This window comes from Sinohyriopsis cumingii, chromosome 7, assembly GCF_028554795.1.
Source record: "Sinohyriopsis cumingii isolate HCF-2022 chromosome 7, ASM2855479v2, whole genome shotgun sequence".
Classification (NCBI taxonomy): domain Eukaryota; kingdom Metazoa; phylum Mollusca; class Bivalvia; order Unionida; family Unionidae; genus Sinohyriopsis; species Sinohyriopsis cumingii.
This window is the reverse complement of record NC_142967.1, coordinates 128,196,922-128,218,613: the sequence shown is the minus strand read 5'-3', so window position 1 is coordinate 128,218,613 and position 21,692 is coordinate 128,196,922. Positions and strand designations below refer to the sequence as shown.

General features: G+C 35.1%; 2 protein-coding genes across 2 annotated transcripts in view; one reads left to right on the top strand and one right to left on the bottom strand.

Annotated features, from left to right (window-relative positions):
• Positions 1-1,892: 1,892 nt before the first annotated feature.
• LOC149796093 (uncharacterized) lies at positions 1,893-14,968 on the bottom strand. The gene is made up of 7 exons (XM_089966007.1): positions 14,764-14,968; positions 11,081-12,778; positions 10,584-10,671; positions 9,096-9,300; positions 7,784-7,922; positions 7,255-7,385; positions 1,893-5,981 (listed from the first exon to the last, which is right to left on the bottom strand). The coding sequence occupies exons 1-7, from the start codon at positions 14,855-14,857 to the stop codon at positions 5,715-5,717; spliced, it is 2,622 nt and encodes an 873-aa protein (XP_089822133.1). The 5' UTR covers positions 14,858-14,968; the 3' UTR covers positions 1,893-5,714.
• A 191-nt stretch (positions 14,969-15,159) lies between these two features.
• Positions 15,160-21,692, top strand: part of LOC149796091 (selenoprotein S-like) — a 65,701-nt gene continuing 59,168 nt past the window's right edge. The window contains exon 1 of the mRNA XM_089966014.1: positions 15,160-15,347. Within this exon, the coding sequence (XP_089822140.1) occupies positions 15,266-15,347 (82 nt within the window). The 5' untranslated portion in view covers positions 15,160-15,265. The remainder of the gene's footprint in view (positions 15,348-21,692) is intronic.

Below are 21,692 nucleotides of genomic sequence, written 5' to 3'. Positions count from 1 at the left end.
AAACCAGGCCTTAGATTGCATTAAGTTTCATAATGATCAGTCAGACCTTAGCATGCATTAAGTTTCATAATGACCAACCAGGCCTTAGATTGCATTAAGTTTCATAATGACCAACCAGGCCTTAGATTGCATTAAGTTTCATAATGACCAACCAGGCCTTAGATTGCATTAGGTTTCATAATGACAAACCAGACTTTAGCATGCACCAAGTTTCATAATGACCAACCAGACTTTAGCATGCATTAAGTTTCATGATGACCAACCAGACCTTAGCATGCATTGTCTCATTGATGACCAACCAGACCTTAGCATGCATTAATTTTCATAATGACCAGCCAGACCTTAGCATGCATTAATTTTCATAATGACCAACCAGACCTTAGCATGCATTAAGTTTCATAATGAGCAACCAGACCTTAGCATGCATTAAGTCTCATAATGACCAACCAGACTTTACCATGCATTAAGTTTCATAATGACCAACCAGACCACAGCATGCCTTAATTTTTGTAATGACCAACCAGACTTTAGCATGCATTAATTTTCATAATGACCAACCAGACTTTAGCATGCATTAAGTCTCATGATGACCAACCAGACCTTAGCATGCATTAAGTCTCAGGATGACCAACCATACCTTAGCATGCATTAAGTTTCATAATGACCAACCAGACTTTAGCATGCATTAAGTTTCATAATGACCAACCAGACCTTACCATGCATTAAGTCTCATAATGACCAACCAGACTTTAGCATGCATTAAATCTCATGATGACCAACCAACCAGACCTTAGCATGCATTAAGTTTCATAATGACCAACCAGGCTTTAGATTGCATTAAGTTTCATAATGACAAACCAGACTTTAGCATGCACTAAGTTTCATAATGACCAACCAGACTTTAGCATGCATTAAGTTTCATGATGACCAACCAGACCTTAGCATGCATTAAGTCTCATGATGACCAACCAACCAGACCTTAGCATGCATTAAGTTTCATAATGACCAACCAGGCCTTAGATTGCATTAAGTTTGATAATGACAAACCAGACTTTAGCATGCACTAAGTTTCATAATGACCAACCAGACTTTAGCATGCATTAAGTCTCATGATGACCAACCAGACCTTAGCATGCATTAATTTTCATAATGACCAACCAGACTTTAGCATGCATTAAGTCTCCTAATGACCAACCAGACCGTAGCATGCATTGTTTCATAATGACCAACCAGACCATAGATTGCATTAAGTATCATGATATTCCTTGCAATTGTTTTGTAGGTAAAACAAGTCTCAAATGTCCAAACCAGCAGTGATATTTAACCAAGGGTTAGACACTTTTCATTGAGAATTCCCTAGACCTTAATATGTCCAAACCAGCAGCAATATTGAATAAGGGTTAGACACTTTTCATTGAGGATTCACTATACCTTAATATGTCCAAACCAGCTGCAATATTGAATAAGGGTTAGACACTTTTCATTGAGGATTCACTATACCTTAATATGTCCAAACCAGCAGTGATGATGAACAAAGGTTAGACACTTTTTTTATGGAGGATTCACTAGACTTTAAGATGTTCAAACCAGCAGTGATATTCAAGGGTTAGATACTTTCTACAGAGAATTCCCTAGACCTTACGATGTCCAAGCCAGTAGTGACAATCAAGGGTTAGACACTTTTCATTGAGAATTCCCTAGACCTTAAGATGTCCAAACCAGTAGTTATATTGAATAAGGGTTAGACACTTTTTTATGGAGGATTCCCTAGACTTTAAGATGAATATGACTGTTAATTTTATTTATAATCCTTGCAGTGATAGCAATAGAAAACATTTGCTAATGGAAATTAAAGTTGTGTTTTTTTTGATAAGGTAAAATAAACTGAAAAGTTATAGTGTCACATTTATTTACTCATTAAACTATAAACATGATAAACTATGATGCATTCCATAACAAATAACATTTGACACATTGTAACATACAGACAAGTATTGATAAATCAATATATATGTATATGTGCTAAACAATGAAAGAAATTCAACATGAAAATGAAAAGTATATTCAATTAAATTCATTATAAAAGCACTTGCTCAAAAAACTGATAAAAACATTGACAATAAGTATGACAACAAGATTCTGTACTTGAAATGTTCATTTTATAAAGTTCAAACTTTTTGTCATCACTTCTGTAATAAACTGTGCAACTTTTTATCTATAGTATATTTGAAACAAATAACATTTTTAAGATTCAATAGAACAAAAACGAACACGTCAGTAGAGGTTTTATACTTTAAAAAAGAAAGAAGAAAAATGGTACAATGTCACTAGTAGATGAATAAAAAGTAGAATGGATGTACATGTAAACAAATAACAAAATGAAAAATGAAAAGGTATCAGGGTTAGAAATGAAATAAAATTTTATAATTGCAGAGAGTTTTTAATAGGTTCTTTTTCCAAGGTTTAAAAAAAAATAATTGAGGTTTAAGACACAAAGCAGTTATCTCTATGGCTGGCATAACATGTATTGTAAATATGACAAATTAACAAATAAATGATATAATAAAATGACTGACTTTAGTTTGCACAATTCGTGTATTTTTTCGACCCCTAAGCTAGCCTAATGAAAAACAAGGTACAAAATGACATTTTGCGTGGAATCAGGGTAGAGCCATTAAACAGGTTATTAAATGTTTATTTGTTTTTATTTAAGGATTCCTTTTTATGCTGTTTTTTGTTACAAGTTTCTATGGTGAAAATGAAATTGTAGGTTATTTGAGGTTCAGTTCTAATCCTGAGGTAGGATGGATGTACATGATGAGAAAACAAAATGAAGAAAATTGTGAATTTATGAACTAGTTTAAAATTACCAAGATATTTTCTTCACTTTTGAGATTTGTGCATAAGTAGAACATATCTGAGAAATTGCAAAGCAGTGAGAGAAAAAATTAACATTTAAGAAATTAGAGGGTTGAAAAACTCATAGGCTGGCAGCCTGGGGAAAGCTGGAAATTTGGATTGGTCGGTACATTTTTTTTCTCCCTTGTCCAGAATAAAGAAAAATCCTAAATTTCTGACAATTTTCTATAAACAAATTGATTTCTGGGAAGTAAACAGTTTAAGCATTTTACTAACCCTTAAATACCATCCTGATGGACCCAGTTTTTGAGGTCTATACTAATCCATTTACCATTTCACTCCATAATGCTCCTTTCACCATTTATCTTATGTTTTGCCTTGCCAGCCCCAAAACTGTATCACTGATTGCCTCTTTTATATTAGTAACCTAAACAACACCTCTGCCCTTTTAACTTTTTCTTTTTAATATTACGATTCATTTTTTAATGATATAGGTTTTTGTTCTAGTTTCACAAAATCAATCACTTACATTTTGCAAACAGATTCTGAACTTCTCTAATGGAAAAATGGATACATTTAATATATGAATAAAAAAATGCAAATATTTGAGCAAAGACATTTAACATGATAACCAACATTTAACGTGATAACCAAGCATTTAACATTAAGACTCTGTGGGAGGCATGACATTTGTATGAATAAATGATTGTCCAGATCAATGATAACATGATGAATAAATTGTTGGTTAAGAAAACATTTCCATAGGTCTTAAGAGTAGACTCCTAAATAAATGGATGATCAGTGTTTTACTGTACTTATTTATTAACCTTACTTTGATAACAGAAACTTTGATAGCATGAGCAATATATCATTACCATCATTAACAGTATGCACTTCTTTTACAATCATGAAAAAAGAAATTACCATTCTCACAACAATATAAAACAATACATACACAATATGAAAGCTTTACAAATCAGGAAATGTCTTCACATAATCCTGAAGTAATTAGTCATAATATTTAAATAGCTGTGATAAGAAAATAATGAAACTGTGCAGCCACATACACATTGTAAGATGTAATCACCAATGACTAAGTGGCTTACAGGCAAAACTTTTCTAAGAGACTACATATTTTAGTTCCTGCCCTTATAAGGCATCATCTTTTGCAAACATGGTTTCTAAGGTGGTTCTCTATATTGAAACACCCACTTATACAGATCACCTGATCTTCATCTGTTTTAAAATCTTGCTATTCCAACCTCAGCACATAATACAGGTGTAGTTTCTACATTCCAATATCTTGTTTTAATATCTTCCCATCATTCATTCAAACATGTAAATAGTTCAAGCTTTCTCTTGTTTTAATATCTTCCCATCAATCAATCAAATATGTAAATAGTTCAAGCTTTCTTTTAGTTCTTGATACATTTTCCCCCTGCCAATGAGCTCGATTAGCTGACGACATTTGGAAATGTATTGTGCCTGTAACCAATTTATACATAAATATATATGTATGTACACTGGAAATGTATTGTGACTGTAACCAATATATACATAAATATATAAGTATGTGCACATACACTCTCATTTATTTACCATATTAAATTTCTGAATTTTTTGACTAGCTGATCTTGGATGTATATAGTTTCCAAAAACTGACAAATACCTCTTTTTCTAAATATTTTTGTTGCCATCTTATTATACCTAATATGGGTTACAATTCTGAATTCCCCTTTTTGTTAACGGAATAAAACTCTTTGAGCTTCAGAGATATGCATTACTACTTAGTTGTCAGTCCACTGAGGATGGCAGAAGCACAAGTAGATCAATTAATTGTATTATTTGTGAGTAACGCATCAATTTCATTTAAGAAACATTTCTATTTATAAGAAAACAATATAAAAAAATTGATTTACAAAAATCAACATTATTTTCATTCATTTTGCTATTATGGACTGAATAATTTGTTGACATTGAAAGCTTTTGATACATACGGACAGAAATCTATAATACATGTATGAAACTGTGACCCGCTGTAAATGATAAAACCGATGTTGTCTTTATTTGCATTTATGGACAAAGAAATCCTGCTCCTGTTTAATATTTACCACAATTTTTAAACAAAAGATGTCATAATCATAAAATGTCCTGCACTAATCCAACAGTGTACTCCATCATTTATTTAAAAGCCAGAGAGCGAGTGAAAACAAAGATTGCAATCTTACTGTTAAAAACTTCAGTTAATTATGTACAACAATATGTGACGCCCCCCAAAAAATGTTTTTGATAAAAATAAGGCTGTTTGGCATATGCAAAACTCCTTTCCAAGGGGGGGGGGGGGGGGGGGGCTAGCCTCCTGTAGTTCTAAAACTTCTATTAACAAGGATCCAGTTTGTTGAGGCTCTAAATATAAAGGGTGGCTTCTCCTAAAAGACCATCTTGCAAAGATGGAAAACTTGAAAATACTTAAAATTAGGTATAATGATTTTATAATGTCGGTCTCTTAACCTCCAAATGGACTCCATTTCTTTCATTTTAAATACATGGCCTACTTCCGATATGGCCTTAAAAAGAAAATTATCTACTTATCATTTCTCTTCTAATAAAGCTATCACTGTACCAATCAGGGACCATTTAAAAGAAATGGTAACCCTTCACCTACAATTCTTGCATAAAATTTGGCCTGCTTTATAATTTATTACTGAAAAATAAAAACACACAACGCTTTATAATGGTGTTCCACCTATGGAAAACAATGAGCCTTTCTTTCATGGCTGATAGAGATCTCACTGTATGACTGATCAAGCCATCAATATGGACAATGGTCATACTATAAACTGCTCCGAGTATTACTATGTCATCTGAAATTGTTTTGGTGTAGCCTGACTGCCTGAGTTAACACAGTTTTGTAATAGATTCCAGAGTTTGTTCCATGTGATGGTGTCAAAGTCTTTCTGGATTCCCTCTGCCAATTTTAGACATGTAGTACCATCAAAAGCCTGAGTTTTGACAAGATTGCGAAGTTTGGGCTGTTTGACTTCAGCAACGATGCATTCAACCAGACTGAAATCCTTCCTCTCTATAGCATACATCAATGGAGTCTTTCCATTCTTCTTGTCCTAAAATTAAGATAATTAAGGTTAAAGTTAAACAATGTAAGAAACTGATCCCTACAATTATCATGTATTACCAGGCCTCTGAAATGTTTAGATTGATATGAATTGGACTTCATATTTTTACTTGTTATGATCATCACATTCCCTTCCTAACCATATCAGAAATTATCTATCATAACAGGCAATCTGAATAAGGGTATTTTCTTGCTGGTATGTAATTTACTTGCCCCAGGTAACTTAAAAGTCTGATTACTGCCATCAATGACCCATGTACTTTCTTCTTTCATTGATGTGGTATATAAGGATTTTATATTATCATTCAAAATTGCTAAATGTTTAAGCAATGGAGAATATCTGACAACTTTTGTACTTGAACAAGTCATCTAAAGATGACAATTACTCCCCACTTATGTAAAGACTCCTACAGAAAATACTATCTCCACTTGTGCAAGTACTCCTACTGAAAATATTGTCCCTGCTAATGTGAAGACTCCAACTGAAAATATTGTTCCCACTTATGTAAGAACTTCTGAATATATTGTCCCCATTTATGTAAGAACTACTGAGAAGACTGTCTCCACTTATGTAAAGACTCCTACTGAAAATATTGTCCCTGCTTATGAAAAGACTCCTACTAAAAATATTGTCCCCATTTAAATAAGAACTCCTACTAAAAATATTATCCCCACTTATGAAAGAACTCCTACTGAAAATGCCATATTGTCCCTGTTTATGTAAAGACTCCATTGAAAATACCCCATGGTCCCTGTTTATGTAAGGACTGCAAATACCATGTGATCCTGAATTAAAGTAAAGATTCCTAATGAAAATACGCTACAGTCAATAGCCTGTTTAAACACTCCAAATAAAAACATCATATGATCCAACTTATGTAAAGACTACATCTAAAAATGCCTCAATGCAGCCTAACTGATGTGTATAAAGTCTGGCTTTCAGACTTTTAAATGCTTTGGGCTAAGCTCCAGAAACAAAAATTATACTTTTAAAAACTTCACCGAAATATCTTAATCAGATCTGACGTTTTTACTAGAAACAAAAGTGAAAAATGAATGGATGAACAGACAAAAAAAACAAAAAATATTGAAACTGATGAACTGTGAGAAGCAAATGGCGTTTGCATGGGCAACAAATTTCATGAGATATCATGAAACGGTATTTGCTATGTATTAGCAGGGCTAGACTTTCTTTTGGAACTATGGTACACAAATATGATTAATGAAAATAATGTGATCAGAAATACAACAAGTATCATTACCTGAGCACACGTATCAGCTCCAGCTCTGATCAGCTCTTGAATGACGGGTCGGCTGTCAATCTTTATACATGTATCTCCAATACGCTGTGGCTTCCCATGAGCTTCTAGTGCACAGAACAGTGCTGTGTAGCCTGAAAAAAGGAATGATTTTATTTGATAAAATGGTTCCTCAGAAAACATACCTAAATTGATAAACCCTAACAATCAAGATATACCTAAATTGATTAACCCTAACAATCAAGATATACCTAAATTAATTGATCAAACCATAACAATTAAGATACTCCATTTTCTTAACTACTAAACTTTACAGCATGACAGGACTTCTCTAGTCCCACATTCAATATATATCAACACACATAAAAGTGCACCATCTGCCACAGGCAGACCGTCTAAATATGCAAAGGCCATCAAGTTGATATGTATATTGATAATGAATCATATTGTAGGCTGTGTATCATGAAAATTATATTATTTCATCCCTTATGATAGTTGTGCATAAAAGTGAGGAGGGCAGTCAGTTACCCACCATTATTGTTGAAAATATTGATGTTGAGATCTGGAGCCTGGAGAAGTTCCTGCAGGGTACGTATGTATTCTCTCCCATGTGATGATGCTACGTGTATTGCAGCCTTGACTTCAGTCATCTGTCTATCATGTATGAAGCTCTGAAGTAACAAAAGGTGTACATAATTGTAAAAAAAAAGTACATTAATATAATGCAACTGTACACTAGAGAAAATGAAGACCAAACACTACCACCAGTTACTGCATTTCATCTACTGTGATGTATATAAGCATGGTGTCCACTTAGCACTTTAAAGTATGCACAATGTCCACTTAGCACTTTAAAGTATGCATTATGTCCACTTAATACTTTAAAGTATGCATGGTGTCCACTTTGCACTTTAAAGTATGCATGATGTCCACTTAGCACTTTAAAGTATACATGATGTCCACTTAGTACTTTAAAGTATGCATGGTGTCCACTTAGTACTTTAAAGTATGCATGGTGTCCACTTAGCACTTTAAAGTATGCATGATGTCCACTTAGTACTTTAAAGTATGCATGGTGTCCACTTAGCACTTTAAAGTATGCATGATGTCCACTTAGCACTTTAAAGTATGCATGATGTTTACTTAGTACTTTAAAGTATGCATGGTGTCCACTTAGCACTTTAAAGTATGCATGATGTCCACTTAGTACTTTAAAGTATGCATGGTGTCCACTTAGCACTTTAAAGTATGCATGATGTCCACTTAGCACTTTAAAGTATACATGATGTCCACTTAGTACTTTAAAGTATGCATGATGTCCACTTAGCACTTTAAAGTATGCATACTGTCCACTTAGCATTTTAAAGTAGGCATGGTGCTCACTTAATACTTCAGATTCCTGCTTCTCTCATTTTTACTTATAAATATAGATTATACAGTCACCCTTATTCAGTCCCTTAAATTTCATATACTTTTCCTATATAAAGAAAGCAAGCAAGCTTCAATTTTGTTTTTGGTCCAATGGGCCTTCTTGTTATGTGCACACCAAACAGTGCTAACTGGTGGTATTCCCAATCTGGTTACTAATTTCTCTCAAAATCCATTTATGACTAATATCTGCATATAAAAACTACCTGTCTATAAAAACATTTTTGTGTGGTCACATGAGTGGTCATTATATTCAGGTTTTTATTGCATATGACTGCTTGATCATACGGTTTTCAAGCAGACTGTAAATTACCCAAGCTGATTCTGTGAGATGCCAAAGTAAGACTTAAGATTTCTGATTGTGTGTGATCCTGTGTTACCTTAGTGTTGGCATATAATATTTTTACATGTGTTACCTGAGCAAGAGTGTTGACGTTGGCCTTTGCCTTGATGAGCAAAGACACAATGGCAGGTTGATTATTTACAACAGCTAGGTATAGGGGAGTCTGTCGTTTTTTATTTTCATGGTCTACCATGTGTTCAAGACCCTCACGGTATAGTCTCTCCAATAAGGCCTGTACAATGAATACCTCAGATTTACACACAGCTATGTGCAGGTGCCTGCAAATTAAATTTTAAGTTTTTCATTAAAAAAACGAATAACATGTTCGAACCATAAAACAGGTACAAAGCTAATAATATGAATAATTATAACATTTATTTGCTTCTAATATAATTTAATTTTTCTTTCATTCATACAAAGCCTTAAATCGAACATATTTGAAATAATAAAGTTGTATCACAACTGCAACAACATGGACACATTTACTGCCAGGATTAATGTTCAACATCACTTATTTCCATATATCAATTCTGTACAGAGTTGCATGTCAGTACTGTAGAGTGCCCCATATCAATACTATACTGAGTCACATACTTTTTGTACAGTGCCTGATATCAATACTATACAGTGCCACACATCAATACTGTACAGTGCTTTCAGTATTTTTCAAACTTTGGTAGCCATATGGCAATCTACTTGAAAATTATGAAATTGATAACCACTTCACATTTTAGTTCACTGAATGCAAATAATCTGGTTGTCACAGAATTTAAAGACAAGCATCAATGCTGAGTAGGGTATTCATATCACAAGTATGCAAAAAAAAGCAGTTTAATTATTATAAAAATAGTTTTTTTTAAAAAGGAAACATAACTAGATGGCAGATCAGCCAATGAAATTCACTTATTTGAATTTACTCTACTTCAATATAAATTTCTGGGTAAAAAGCATTTACCTTCATTTTCTATTGACAGTAATTTGTTTTAATAATGCCCAAGTTATATCTGCATTTTGACAGAGTAATAATTTTAATGAAGCCTGTCAATTTCTACATTTATTTATATTTCATCATCTATACTATCAGCTAGTGTTACCTTCACAAATCAAGTTTAAAACTGGACCAATCTTGTTACATGTACATGCAAAAAATTAACAAACTTTTTCAGTCTGTGGACCAGGTTTGTCACATGTAAAGATGGCCACTCAGTACAGAATATGTCAATCTCACCAACTGATTCAGATTATGCTGTGAATTAAAATGCATATGAAGACTGGAGATTGGCCCCTGGATTCTAACTTAGAAACTGTTTGCTTATTCTCCCTACCCATCAAATGTACACATATTTACTTGACATGAAATAATGTATTCAGTCTGCACAGGTTTCTCAATCTGTCCTTTCCCCCGGGGATCACAACTTGAGATCCCCACCCTATAATGATATATAGTTGTTGTAGTAGTATTAAATAATGCATCATTATTAATATTAACATTATTATAATTATTATCCTCATTTATCCCAAGAATGTACACAAATTAAAAAATCTGGATTACAATACATACGTATCTCCCTCCTCATCAAAGGCATGAAGTTTTTCACGTGGAATGTCAGCCACACATCGCCTGGCATTTAGTAACCTCTGGGTTGTACCTGAGGAAAGTGACAATTTGTTTCAAGTTGGCTAACAATAACGGATATCAAACACACTAAATAGTCCTGTATATAATGATGATACCTTATTTTTGCTAGTGAAAATAGAGCAGATGTAGCAAACGAACAGGGATTATACCTGGCATTTCAATTAACATTTGTAATATGTTACACATTTCACTAGTTACTTAAGGGATACATAAAGAAAATTCTATAATATTATGACAGTGGTTCACTCCAGGTTTATTAGCATATATGTTAGCAAGTGAGTGAACAAGTGCATTAAGAGGGACAGGGCAGAGATATGGGAAGATAGATGGACAGATTCATCAATCGACACAGGTAGATTGATTTAATAAACCCAAAGACAGTGATAGATTAATTAACTTAATATCAAACTGGTACCTACCTTGTGGATTTTGCTGGGTTTGAACAGGTTTCTGTTGTCCAGCATTGGACTGGCCTGTCAAAGAACCGTGTCCTGCTCCTTTTGGAGACGCTGATGTGGAACACTGCGCTGACTGACCATTTGCTGCTGTAATTACATTTCCTTCTGGCTGTACTGGAATCTTTGGTCGAATTTCTCGCAACTTTTTGGGTTTAGGTGGCATCTGTGGTTGGATCACAATGACGGTTCCTGTGGGCTGTGGCATGGAGGGGACCACCACAATGGAGGAAGATGTTGTTGGAGGATTATGCGGAAGGATCAGGACTGGGGCAGATGCTGCTTGAGTCTGTGCCTGGGCCTGTGAGACAGGGGCTACAGCTGAACATGGCTTACTAACATATGAAACAGTCGTAGTGTTTGCAGGTATGGTGACTGACCCAGTAATGGGTCCAGAAAGGACTTGTGGAGTAGTCAAAGGCTGTTTCATATGCTCCCTTCTCTTCTTTTCCTTTCTTTCCTCTGTCTCTTTGATGTCCTTGTCAACAATTTCTAACGCCAACTGTAAGCGATCAAGATGGGCATTGACAAAGGATGATTCTCCATTATCCAAATCAGTTAAATAATGTGGATCAAGGTTTTGTAAATGACTGCCTGGACTAATGCTAGGTGGAGCCACCACAGGGGATGGAGATACCCTGTACTCATAAGATGGGGAACTAACTGACTTGGGTGGAGAATGACCACTTATGCTGTCAGGAGAGAATGGATAATGCTTTGGACTTTGCTCATAACCACTGTGTTCATAACCACTGTCTTCTGACCTGTTGGATGGTGGAGATGCATATGTTGACCCTGGGCTAGAAGCTGGTTCTGAAAACTCGGAAAAGGGACTCTGCTCTCCTGGTGACCCAACACCGGATTCCAAATCTGACAAGTGACCATATCCATTCTTGGACATTTCTGTCTGACCAGGCATTGGCAGAACTGATCCCACAAACACTGGAATCTGCTGAGTGGGGTATAATTGAGGAACATCAGGAAATGATGAATTTTCAATATTATCCAAAAAATCATCAGCAACACTGTTTGTATTTATAGGAAATTCTGGAGCAAACAGCTGCTTATCTGGAGATTTTATGCTTGCAGTGCCACCTGTCATACCTCCAACATTAACACTGTGGAATCTCTGCTCCACCATGGTATTCGTTATGAAGGAAGGTAGTGGATTGTATGTATTTTGTGGCCGTACATATTTTAGAGGCTGCTGATAACCATATACATCATGATCAGGACAGTCAAAGTAATTGCCACGTTTTCCTGGCTTTGACATCTCAGCTGAATTATCAAATTGGAAGTTAGGTGCCACATTTTCATATCTGTGACTAACAGGCTGACCATTCTGTGGGCCACGTCCTGTTAGTATTTCTGATTCCTTTACATTACCACCACAATGCTGCCCCAGGTAGTAGTGGTGAGAAACAGGCCTGCCATCTGATGGGCCATGAGCTGTCAACTTAAATTTATTAAGCCCTTCTACAAGTTGACCAATTTCATCTTTGTTGTCAGCATTATCATAGACAGTTCCACTTATGTTCAGCTCCTTAACATATTTAGTCTCTACTGGGCAGTCTCCATTAAGGTTATTCGCCTTCAATTCATCACAAGGCTGTTCAGCATTTTCTGATGGTCTGCGCCATGTCATCATGTTCACTTGCTTTTCTGCAAAATAAAATAATAATTGGACCAGCTGTGTTTTTTCTTACATGTTTTTAGACATATGGCAAAACAGGTGGTGGAAATGAAGAAATTGATTGCTGAAAACAAAACAGTCAGCTGAAAAATGAAAAGATACAGCTAAATCATCTATTACAACTTTTAACAAAAACACTATGAAATGATAAAGTTTCAGTAGAAAAGATTTTGATGCTTTTAATTTTTATGTATTTTTATTAAAGAGAATAGATAATGAATGGAGTACACAGTTGTGTCATCTGTGGACATGTCCTTTACATATAAAGTGATGAAATGTGCTGAAAAGAAATGAACTGTCCATTATGGACAGGTGTCTGCTGAAATCAGATTTCACCTCTGCCCAATAACATTCAAGACAGACATAAATTATAGTAAAGACAAAAACAGAACTAGCATGTTTTATAACATACTCTTACTAATTTATAAGACCATTTCTTCCTTTCAAATGTCACATGTTGAAACTATCAGATATTCTTCAGCAATACAAACAGTTCAAATTAGCTGCTATGGTGCTTGGCACCAATTTCATTTAGGTCAAACAAGTCATGATCGAAACCATTTTGGTGAAAACCCTGTTTCATAATGATCATCCATTCAGAGCAAGTAGTGGCTTCAAGAATGTTAAGATTGCAGCCATATTGGATTTACAACTAACTAGCACTATTTTCTTTAGGAATAACCTGGTATCATTAGAATCTACTGGTGAAAACCCAATACTTATAGTCATCCATTTGGAGGTAGCAGAAATAATTATATTTTCAAGATATGACTTTCCATTCAGCAACAGCAATATACAAATTTTCAAGATAGTTGCTATGGTGGCTATGTGGAACGTCAGATTTGCTAAAATATCATTTGAGACCAACTAGACATAATAAAAAGTATTTTAGTGAAAACCTCATGTTGATGTGACCATCCATTCTGAAGAAGTATCAATAACATGATTTTCAAGATAGCCACTTTGATAGTTGCAATATTCTGCGTCATATCATTTTCATTTAGAGCATCATTAGCAGTCTTCTGGTGAAAACCCAAAATCAATAGTTTCTGTTCAAGTAGAGTTGTGACAGGGTTTTAAGATGGCTGCTGTGGTGGCCACATTGGATATCAGATTAGCAACAGCTCAGCATAGTAAGAAAAAATCCCATGTTGATTTCACCATTCATATAGGGTATCAAATTAGTTTTTTAAGAAAAACAATACCTAAATACCGGTAACATAACATGAAATTGCCAAGTGTGACATATACCATATTATTAACTGTTTACAGACTATTTTTAACCAAATAATTTGAAACTGGAAGTTTTTTCCAAGATGTTATATAGAAAATGTTATTATAATTATTATTATTATTACTGAGCATTTTTTATATGCATGTGTTTAAACGTGTATGCATTAAGCGACAAAAACTGATGTTGACCTACTTAAATTCATCAAATAGGTTTGATGTATATAGGCATATATAGATCAACATTTTGTACTGACATGTTAATGACCTAGAACAACTCAAAATTTTGTACTGACATGTTAATGATCTCCTAGAACAACTCAAAATGTTGTACCGACATGTTAATGATCTCCTAGAACAATTCAAGCAACCACACTATCTGCCTTCTGGTAAAATCAAATTAAAAAATATCTGAATATGTACTTTTACAACTGGCAAATACACCGGTTAAAACCTTACTTAAGAAAAAGAATAAATATCCACGCTTGTCAACTATATAATTCTCATCAATGGTATTAGAAAATGTGACCGAGTTTTAATATGTAGGACCATTTTTTTCTTGTTCAAAACACGCACAGCATACCAAAAGATTGTATCGCAAACGCATTTGTGAAAGAAAAACGGAACCAATTATACAGTGAGAGATGGCTTGCGGGGAAAGGGAAAAGTATACACTGAGATATGGCCTGCAGGCCTATGTGACAGCTTGGACCGATCGTCTTACCTTTGGTATCGTCGATTTTAACGATTTTCTCACATTCTCCGTTGTCTTTCTTTGCACTGTCCATCTCTACATCCTTTAACTGTTCTGTCTTCATTGTTTTTGACAAAATTCTCTTAGAATTGTTAGTTTTGTTACACTAGCCAAGTAAAACACGTCTTTAATTTCCTTCTTCTTGTCGCCTGTCTCTGGGCGGAAGTCGAGTGATTGGCTGGAAAGTTGTTGACATCAGTAGGGGATTCACCTAATTATAATATTTGCTTCATCATGGGTCCAATTGGCCAATCAGAATACGACTGCATACCTAACGTCAAGTTGTCTAATTTGTTGGTATATTTTCCGATATTTCTAAGTAGGTAATGAGCTAAAAATAGTTTATGTGAAATCACGCGCCTTACGAGAATATGCGATTTCCGGTTTCGTCTAAACGCGAAAGGTTAATCACCACGTAAACAAATCGATTTTATATAGCAAATGAGATTTATTTAATAAGACTAGAAGTGAAATGGAGGGGCAAGACAATACTGCTGGTAATCTACACCCAACTAACCAAGATCCAGTATTTCTGTCGACAGCTTTTCAAAATGGTATGCTAGACTCAATCATGATGTGTCAATTTAAATTTTGAAAAGAGAGGGTTGGTGTGAAAGTAGACTACATTGTAGACGACTCGTACACTACTATGCTCCATGCAAATATATATATATATATATATATATATATATATATATATATATATATATATATATATATATATAAACTTCTTTGTGATATAGGGGACCGACCATTTAAATTTCTTGGGCGGGGAAAGGGTGATAGATGAATTGGTATACCCATAATTTTCGGGTGTAACAAAGAGCTAATTTTATCCATTAGTCGTACAAAGTATACTGGCATAGCCAGGAATGCTGTATTATCGCGGTACTTAATGTTCTTATCAGTACATATTAAAACTGTTTTGCTATTGCTCCTTATTTATAATTTGTAAAGTTTCAATGACTTTCCCTCTTTCTATTCCTATACAAAAATCTTTATCAAGCTAAGCTCATAAATGTAAATGGAACAGTGTATGGTGGCTTACCCAGATTAATGTGCCATGGGGGAAAAACTCTTTAACCCTAGTGGATGAGCTCGCCAAAGCCTCAGACAGAGGGAAGCAGTATATCCTTGCTATCCTTGACTTCAGTAAGGCTTTCAGTCATGTCCCCCATGAAAGAGAGTCCTCTGTAAGTTGGACCACTATGGTATCAGGGGTAATACCCAGAAATGGATCAGAGATTTCCTGACAGACAGATCACGGAGGGTTCTAGTAGATGGCGCAACATCAGACCCGGCACCGGTTGTTAGTGGGGTACCTCAAGAGAGTGTTTTGGGTCCCAGCCTCTTCCTGATATTCATCAATGATCTACCTTAGCAGCCAGTGTCAAATCCAACACAAGACTTTTTGCAGATGACTGTATAGTCTACCAGGAAATAAATGCCTCCAAGGACTGTGTGATCCTTTAAGACCTAAACCAACTGGCCCTCTGGGAAAGAACTTGGGGTATATCTTTCCACACAGAAAAATGCAGCATCCTAAGAGTTTACAAGAAGAAATGACCAATCTTGTCCAAATGTACTCTTAAGGGGCACAAGTTAGCCAGTGAGCAGGCAACAAAATATCTCGGGGTTGAATTGTCCAGAGACATCTCTTGGAAAGGCACTTAGACAGGATAGTGAAAAAATGGAACAGTAATCATGGTTTCCTGTGCCACAACCTCCATATCAACAATGAAGAAGTAAGAAGTGCATCATATTTCACTCTGGTTTGACCAGGTCTTGAGTAATGCTCAAGTGTGTGGAACCAGATATCTCGGAAATGCTTAATTACGCGTATTTTGACGCCAATTTTCGATCTGGGACACAGAAAATCACTGAGGCAGGATTCCTCCGTACGCATGTAATAGGTGTGCGGCAAAATTCAAAGACTTGCCAGTCCTGCTTCAGCCACCTGCTTTGTGGGAAAACGTGTTGATCAATTAGCTGTGCTGATATTTACAGTGACAGAATTCAGTGACTGAAATACCCCTTGATGTACATACATGTTGCCATTATAAGAGTACATAAAAAAGAACATGATGCAATAGCTGGGTGGCAACTTCAAAGGGTTTGACTGGCGGCCGGGTGGGAAAATGTACTGATATTTACAGTGATTGAATTCAGAGTCAGAAAGACCCAGAGATGTACATGTGGTCATTTATAAAAGTAAATCAAATAAACAACTTTAGCTTTCGTTATTGTGTTCATTTCCAAATGTATTGGAATAAGTTGTGCACGAGAATCAAAACATGTTGAGACTTAGACAAAATGCCATTTGTAAATTTGGATAAGTATTTTGGGGTTAAATAGCAAACTTACGAAGATTGTAACGAGATTAAGAAGAGTGCTAAAGCTGCTAGAATTGATAGTTCGGATAGGACAGTAGCTAAGTGTAAGAAAGTGTGTGATGCCTAGCTTAGTGTTTGGAATAAGTCCTTACTTAGATTGACAAAATTCAGTATCACCGATGGATGAACAAGAGCTATTTAAGAGGTACAATGACTGACCATACTTTTTTTAAAAAAATGCCACACCATGTTTCATATTATTTTTAAATGCCCCTCGCCTTAGCCTGGTTAGTTCTAGTGTTGTAGGGAAATGTATTCATCAAGGCATCAGTAGCTAGGCCTAGTTTTGATATCAATTACGGTGACAAACTCTTGCCCATTCACAAGCAAGCATTATGTTTTGATCGCTAATTGACCATTAACTCTTTCCGAGCAAGGTAGCACCTATCAATTTTCTGCATGATATCCTTTGATGATAAAACATACAGACTTGTGTTTTAAGATCAGAATCAGTGATCTGGATATATATTAACTGCCTCTTACACAGTATTTCTTCATTAAATTAGTTTGAAACTGTAAGTGAACCAGTAGTCCTAACGGGAAATAATGGCAGACTTCGCTAAGTCTGGGATGTACCAGTTTATTAGATTGTCTGTTTTCGTAAATCATCTAGCAAATATTTTCAGAAAAATATACACATCATGGAAAGCAAAGCCAAGGTATTATTTTATTAAAGATTTAACTTTAAAATGCAACTTATGTAGGTCAGAAATGTATGGGACAATGCTGTGTTGTGGAATTCGCGAGATGCGCTTTACGGTCTAAGATGTTTTCCGACCTGACACGTATTTGCGAAAATACGGAGAGAGAAAAAACAGCAAATCAGATACTATTTAACCATTGCTTAAAATTACTACAAGGATGCAGACAAATAAATAAACCATAAATTTGCAATCCTGTCAGTGGACTGTTGTAATGAAGCTATATTAAAGTGAGTGATTACATTACGGAAACCTCTCCATCTAAAAATAGATGCACTCACGTCTATGTTGATTCTTTAGGAAAGAAGGGACTGCAACTTTTGATGGTGGGACTCCTATTTTTACCAAAATGGGAGTCATGGACTCCTAGTTTTAAAATTCTAGCGAGACCTCTGGGAACGCACATAATAAAAATCTAATAAATAAGATAGATATGCTAGATTGACCACAAATAAATATCGTAACACTGGCAGTGTCAGTGCAATGTTGAACCATCTCCAGTGGGAATCACTCAAATCCAGGTGAACCAAGACCCAGTTGACCATATTGTACAAGATAGTGAACAACCTGGTCTACATTCCAGCAGACAAATACCTGACCCTGACATACAGCCAAACTAAGTCAAGCCACAGGCAAAATTTCCAGTTAAAACCAACATTGACAAATTGTTTCAAGTTCAGCTTCTTCCCATGTACAATAGAGACTTGGAACAAGTTTTCGTCAATAATTGCAAAAGCTCCTGACTTGGTATCACACAAGCAGGAGCTTTCCAAAGTCACATTCTAATGAACTAGTCAGCAACAAATAAGACCTAGTGATTCTCAGGGCCATGCCAGTTGAGGTTCCTTATATCATTGCTGCTATGATAGCCAGATTGGTCTGAGTATGAAGGGACAAAACGTACACTGACACTCTTTTACTTATTTCTGCCTTTCCTGTCATTACTCTTCTGACTGTCCTATCACTTCCATCTTTACTTTATCTTTGACCACGTACCACCTGTTACTTAATAGTCCAGTGTGACTGCTTCATCATATATATAGATAGATTATAGATAGATAGATATCATCGCAGCATTTCCCTAACTTACATATGGTAGCATGTAGGTACTATAATAAACATAAAATGCAACTTACATATGAGAAGAGATGTCCACGCTTGTACTGGCATAATATTTACACAATAAATGAATGGATCCAATAAACACACAAATGTAATTCAAGTGGAAATCCATGAATAACAACATTACAAATTAAAAACAATTATTATTTAACTTTATATGAATTTTAAATGCAATGTGGGCAAACAAATATAAATATAAAGTGTAAAAGAAAGTGGAGCTTTTATGTTTTTTGTTGATTAATGATTTTCTTGTTTATTTCTAAAAACATTTTTGAAATAATTGGATCTGAGTTAAAATAAATCTAGTTAACAAAACTTCAGTCATAAAGGACTGGCAGATGATGAAAGTGTCTATTTATAGCTGCAATAGTCTGAAATACCCTGTCAGTTGGAGAAATGAGTGTAATTGTATGACAATTTTCACTACAAAGTGTGGAATGTACCTGTTGGCTGAGTTGTTGTTATTGTAGGGTTTAACGCCATTTTTCAGCACAAGATAAGCTATACATGGCGGCCAGTATTAATGGTGGAGGAAGAACCCAGAAAACCCCAGAAGAACCACCAACCCACAAGAAGCTACTGGCAAGCTTTCTCACATACCTACATTGGCCATATCTGTGACTCAAACCCACGTGGATGGAGGAGAGATGGCAATGATCCACAATGGTGAGCGGTTTAAACCACTGGACCACTCAGGGCCCCCTGTTCGCTGAGCATCAATAGACAATGAAGAATATGTTTTTTAAAGTTACACACAATGCTGTTTAATATTAAAAAATAACTTTGTAACTCCATTGAATAATATAAATAATTCTTTGCAAATTATAAATGAACACAACTATTAAGTTACTCTGGTCATAGATTCCCAAAGACTTAAATTGGGAATGATTTAAAACATTAATGAATAATTGTTTACCTTTTCCTTTATATCATGACTGTCACATTACCTATGACACAACATAATGCCCCTGATGTGGGAAAAATTCCAAAAAACTTTCAACAAGTTTACTTCCAGAACATTCTCAGGCCATAATCAAGGCCGTGTCATGAAATCAAATTCAAGTACACATCTTTTAAAAAAAAAAAAAAAAGTTAGGTAGGCCAAAACTCTGCCCTTAATCGTGGATGAAGGTCATGCTGTTGTTGTTGTTGTGGGGGTTTAATGCCATTTTTCAGCACACAATAGGCTGTGCATGGTGGCCAGTATTAATGGTGGAGGAAGAACCCAGGAAAACTCCGGGAAGAACCACTGACCCACGAGTAGCTACTGGTGAGCTTTCTCATGTACTGACATTGGCTGAATCCTAGACTCAAACCCACGCAGACAGAGGTGAGATGGCAGTGATCCATAACGGAGAGCGCTTTAGACCACTCGGCCACTCGGGGCCCCGATAAAGGTCATGCACACAATATAAAATTAAATATATATGTAACACTTCCATATTGGAATAGCAGTTATTTCTCCTGGACAGCCATTTTGTAATCATCTTTGCAATTCAGCTGAAATACTAATTACTATGCAAGCTTATTGAAATGGGTTATCTGTGATAGATACAATTGTATTTACTGTATAATAAACAGCATCTAATTTTGTATGTTGGTTAAGTTTTAACTTTGTAGGAGTGGAACTTATTCCTGACCTTTTACTTGTTGTAACCAGTCCTCTTCCACAAAATCTGTACTATGAGCTAACTTAGCCCAACAATCTTTGATGAGTTATCAATTTAATTATATCTTTATTCTAATCACTGATTTTCCAACAGTTACCCACCATATTATTTTACTTCAGGCATCACATTTTGACATCGGTTATAATTTGTAAATCATTATACATTATCGTTGTTTTCTTAAAACAGTATCCATAAGAACAAAATAATGCTATTTTCCACCAGTTAGAAATCACATATCAAGTTTGTCCTTGTGTAATAAAATACAAAACCCTCAACTAAATAATATTTGCAAATGAAATAATATAACGATGGGAATGGTTATTATAGCATAAGCTACATATAACGATGCGAAAGGTTAATACAACATAAGCTAGTTATAACGATGGGAAAGGTTATTACAGCATAAGCTACTTATAATGATGGGAAAGGTTATTACAGCATAAGCTACATATAACGATGGGAAAGGTTATTACAACATAAGCTACTTGCTACATATAACGATGGGAAAGGTTATTGCAACATAAGCTACTTGCTACGTATAACGATGGGAATGGTTATTACAACATAAGCTACATATAGCAATGGTTATAATTTGTAAATCATTATACATTATCGTTGTTTTCTTAAAACAGTATCCATAAGAACAAAATAATGCTATTTTCCACCAGTTAGAAATCACATATCAAGTTTGTCCTTGTGTAATAAAATACAAAACCCTCAACTAAATAATATTTGCAAATGAAATAATATAACGATGGGAATGGTTATTATAGCATAAGCTACATATAACGATGCGAATGGTTAATACAACATAAGCTAGTTATAACGATGGGAAAGGTTATTACAGCATAAGCTACTTATAATGATGGGAAAGGTTATTACAGCATAAGCTACATATAACGATGGGAAAGGTTATTACAACATAAGCTACTTGCTACATATAACGATGGGAAAGGTTATTGCAACATAAGCTACTTGCTACGTATAACGATGGGAATGGTTATTACAACATA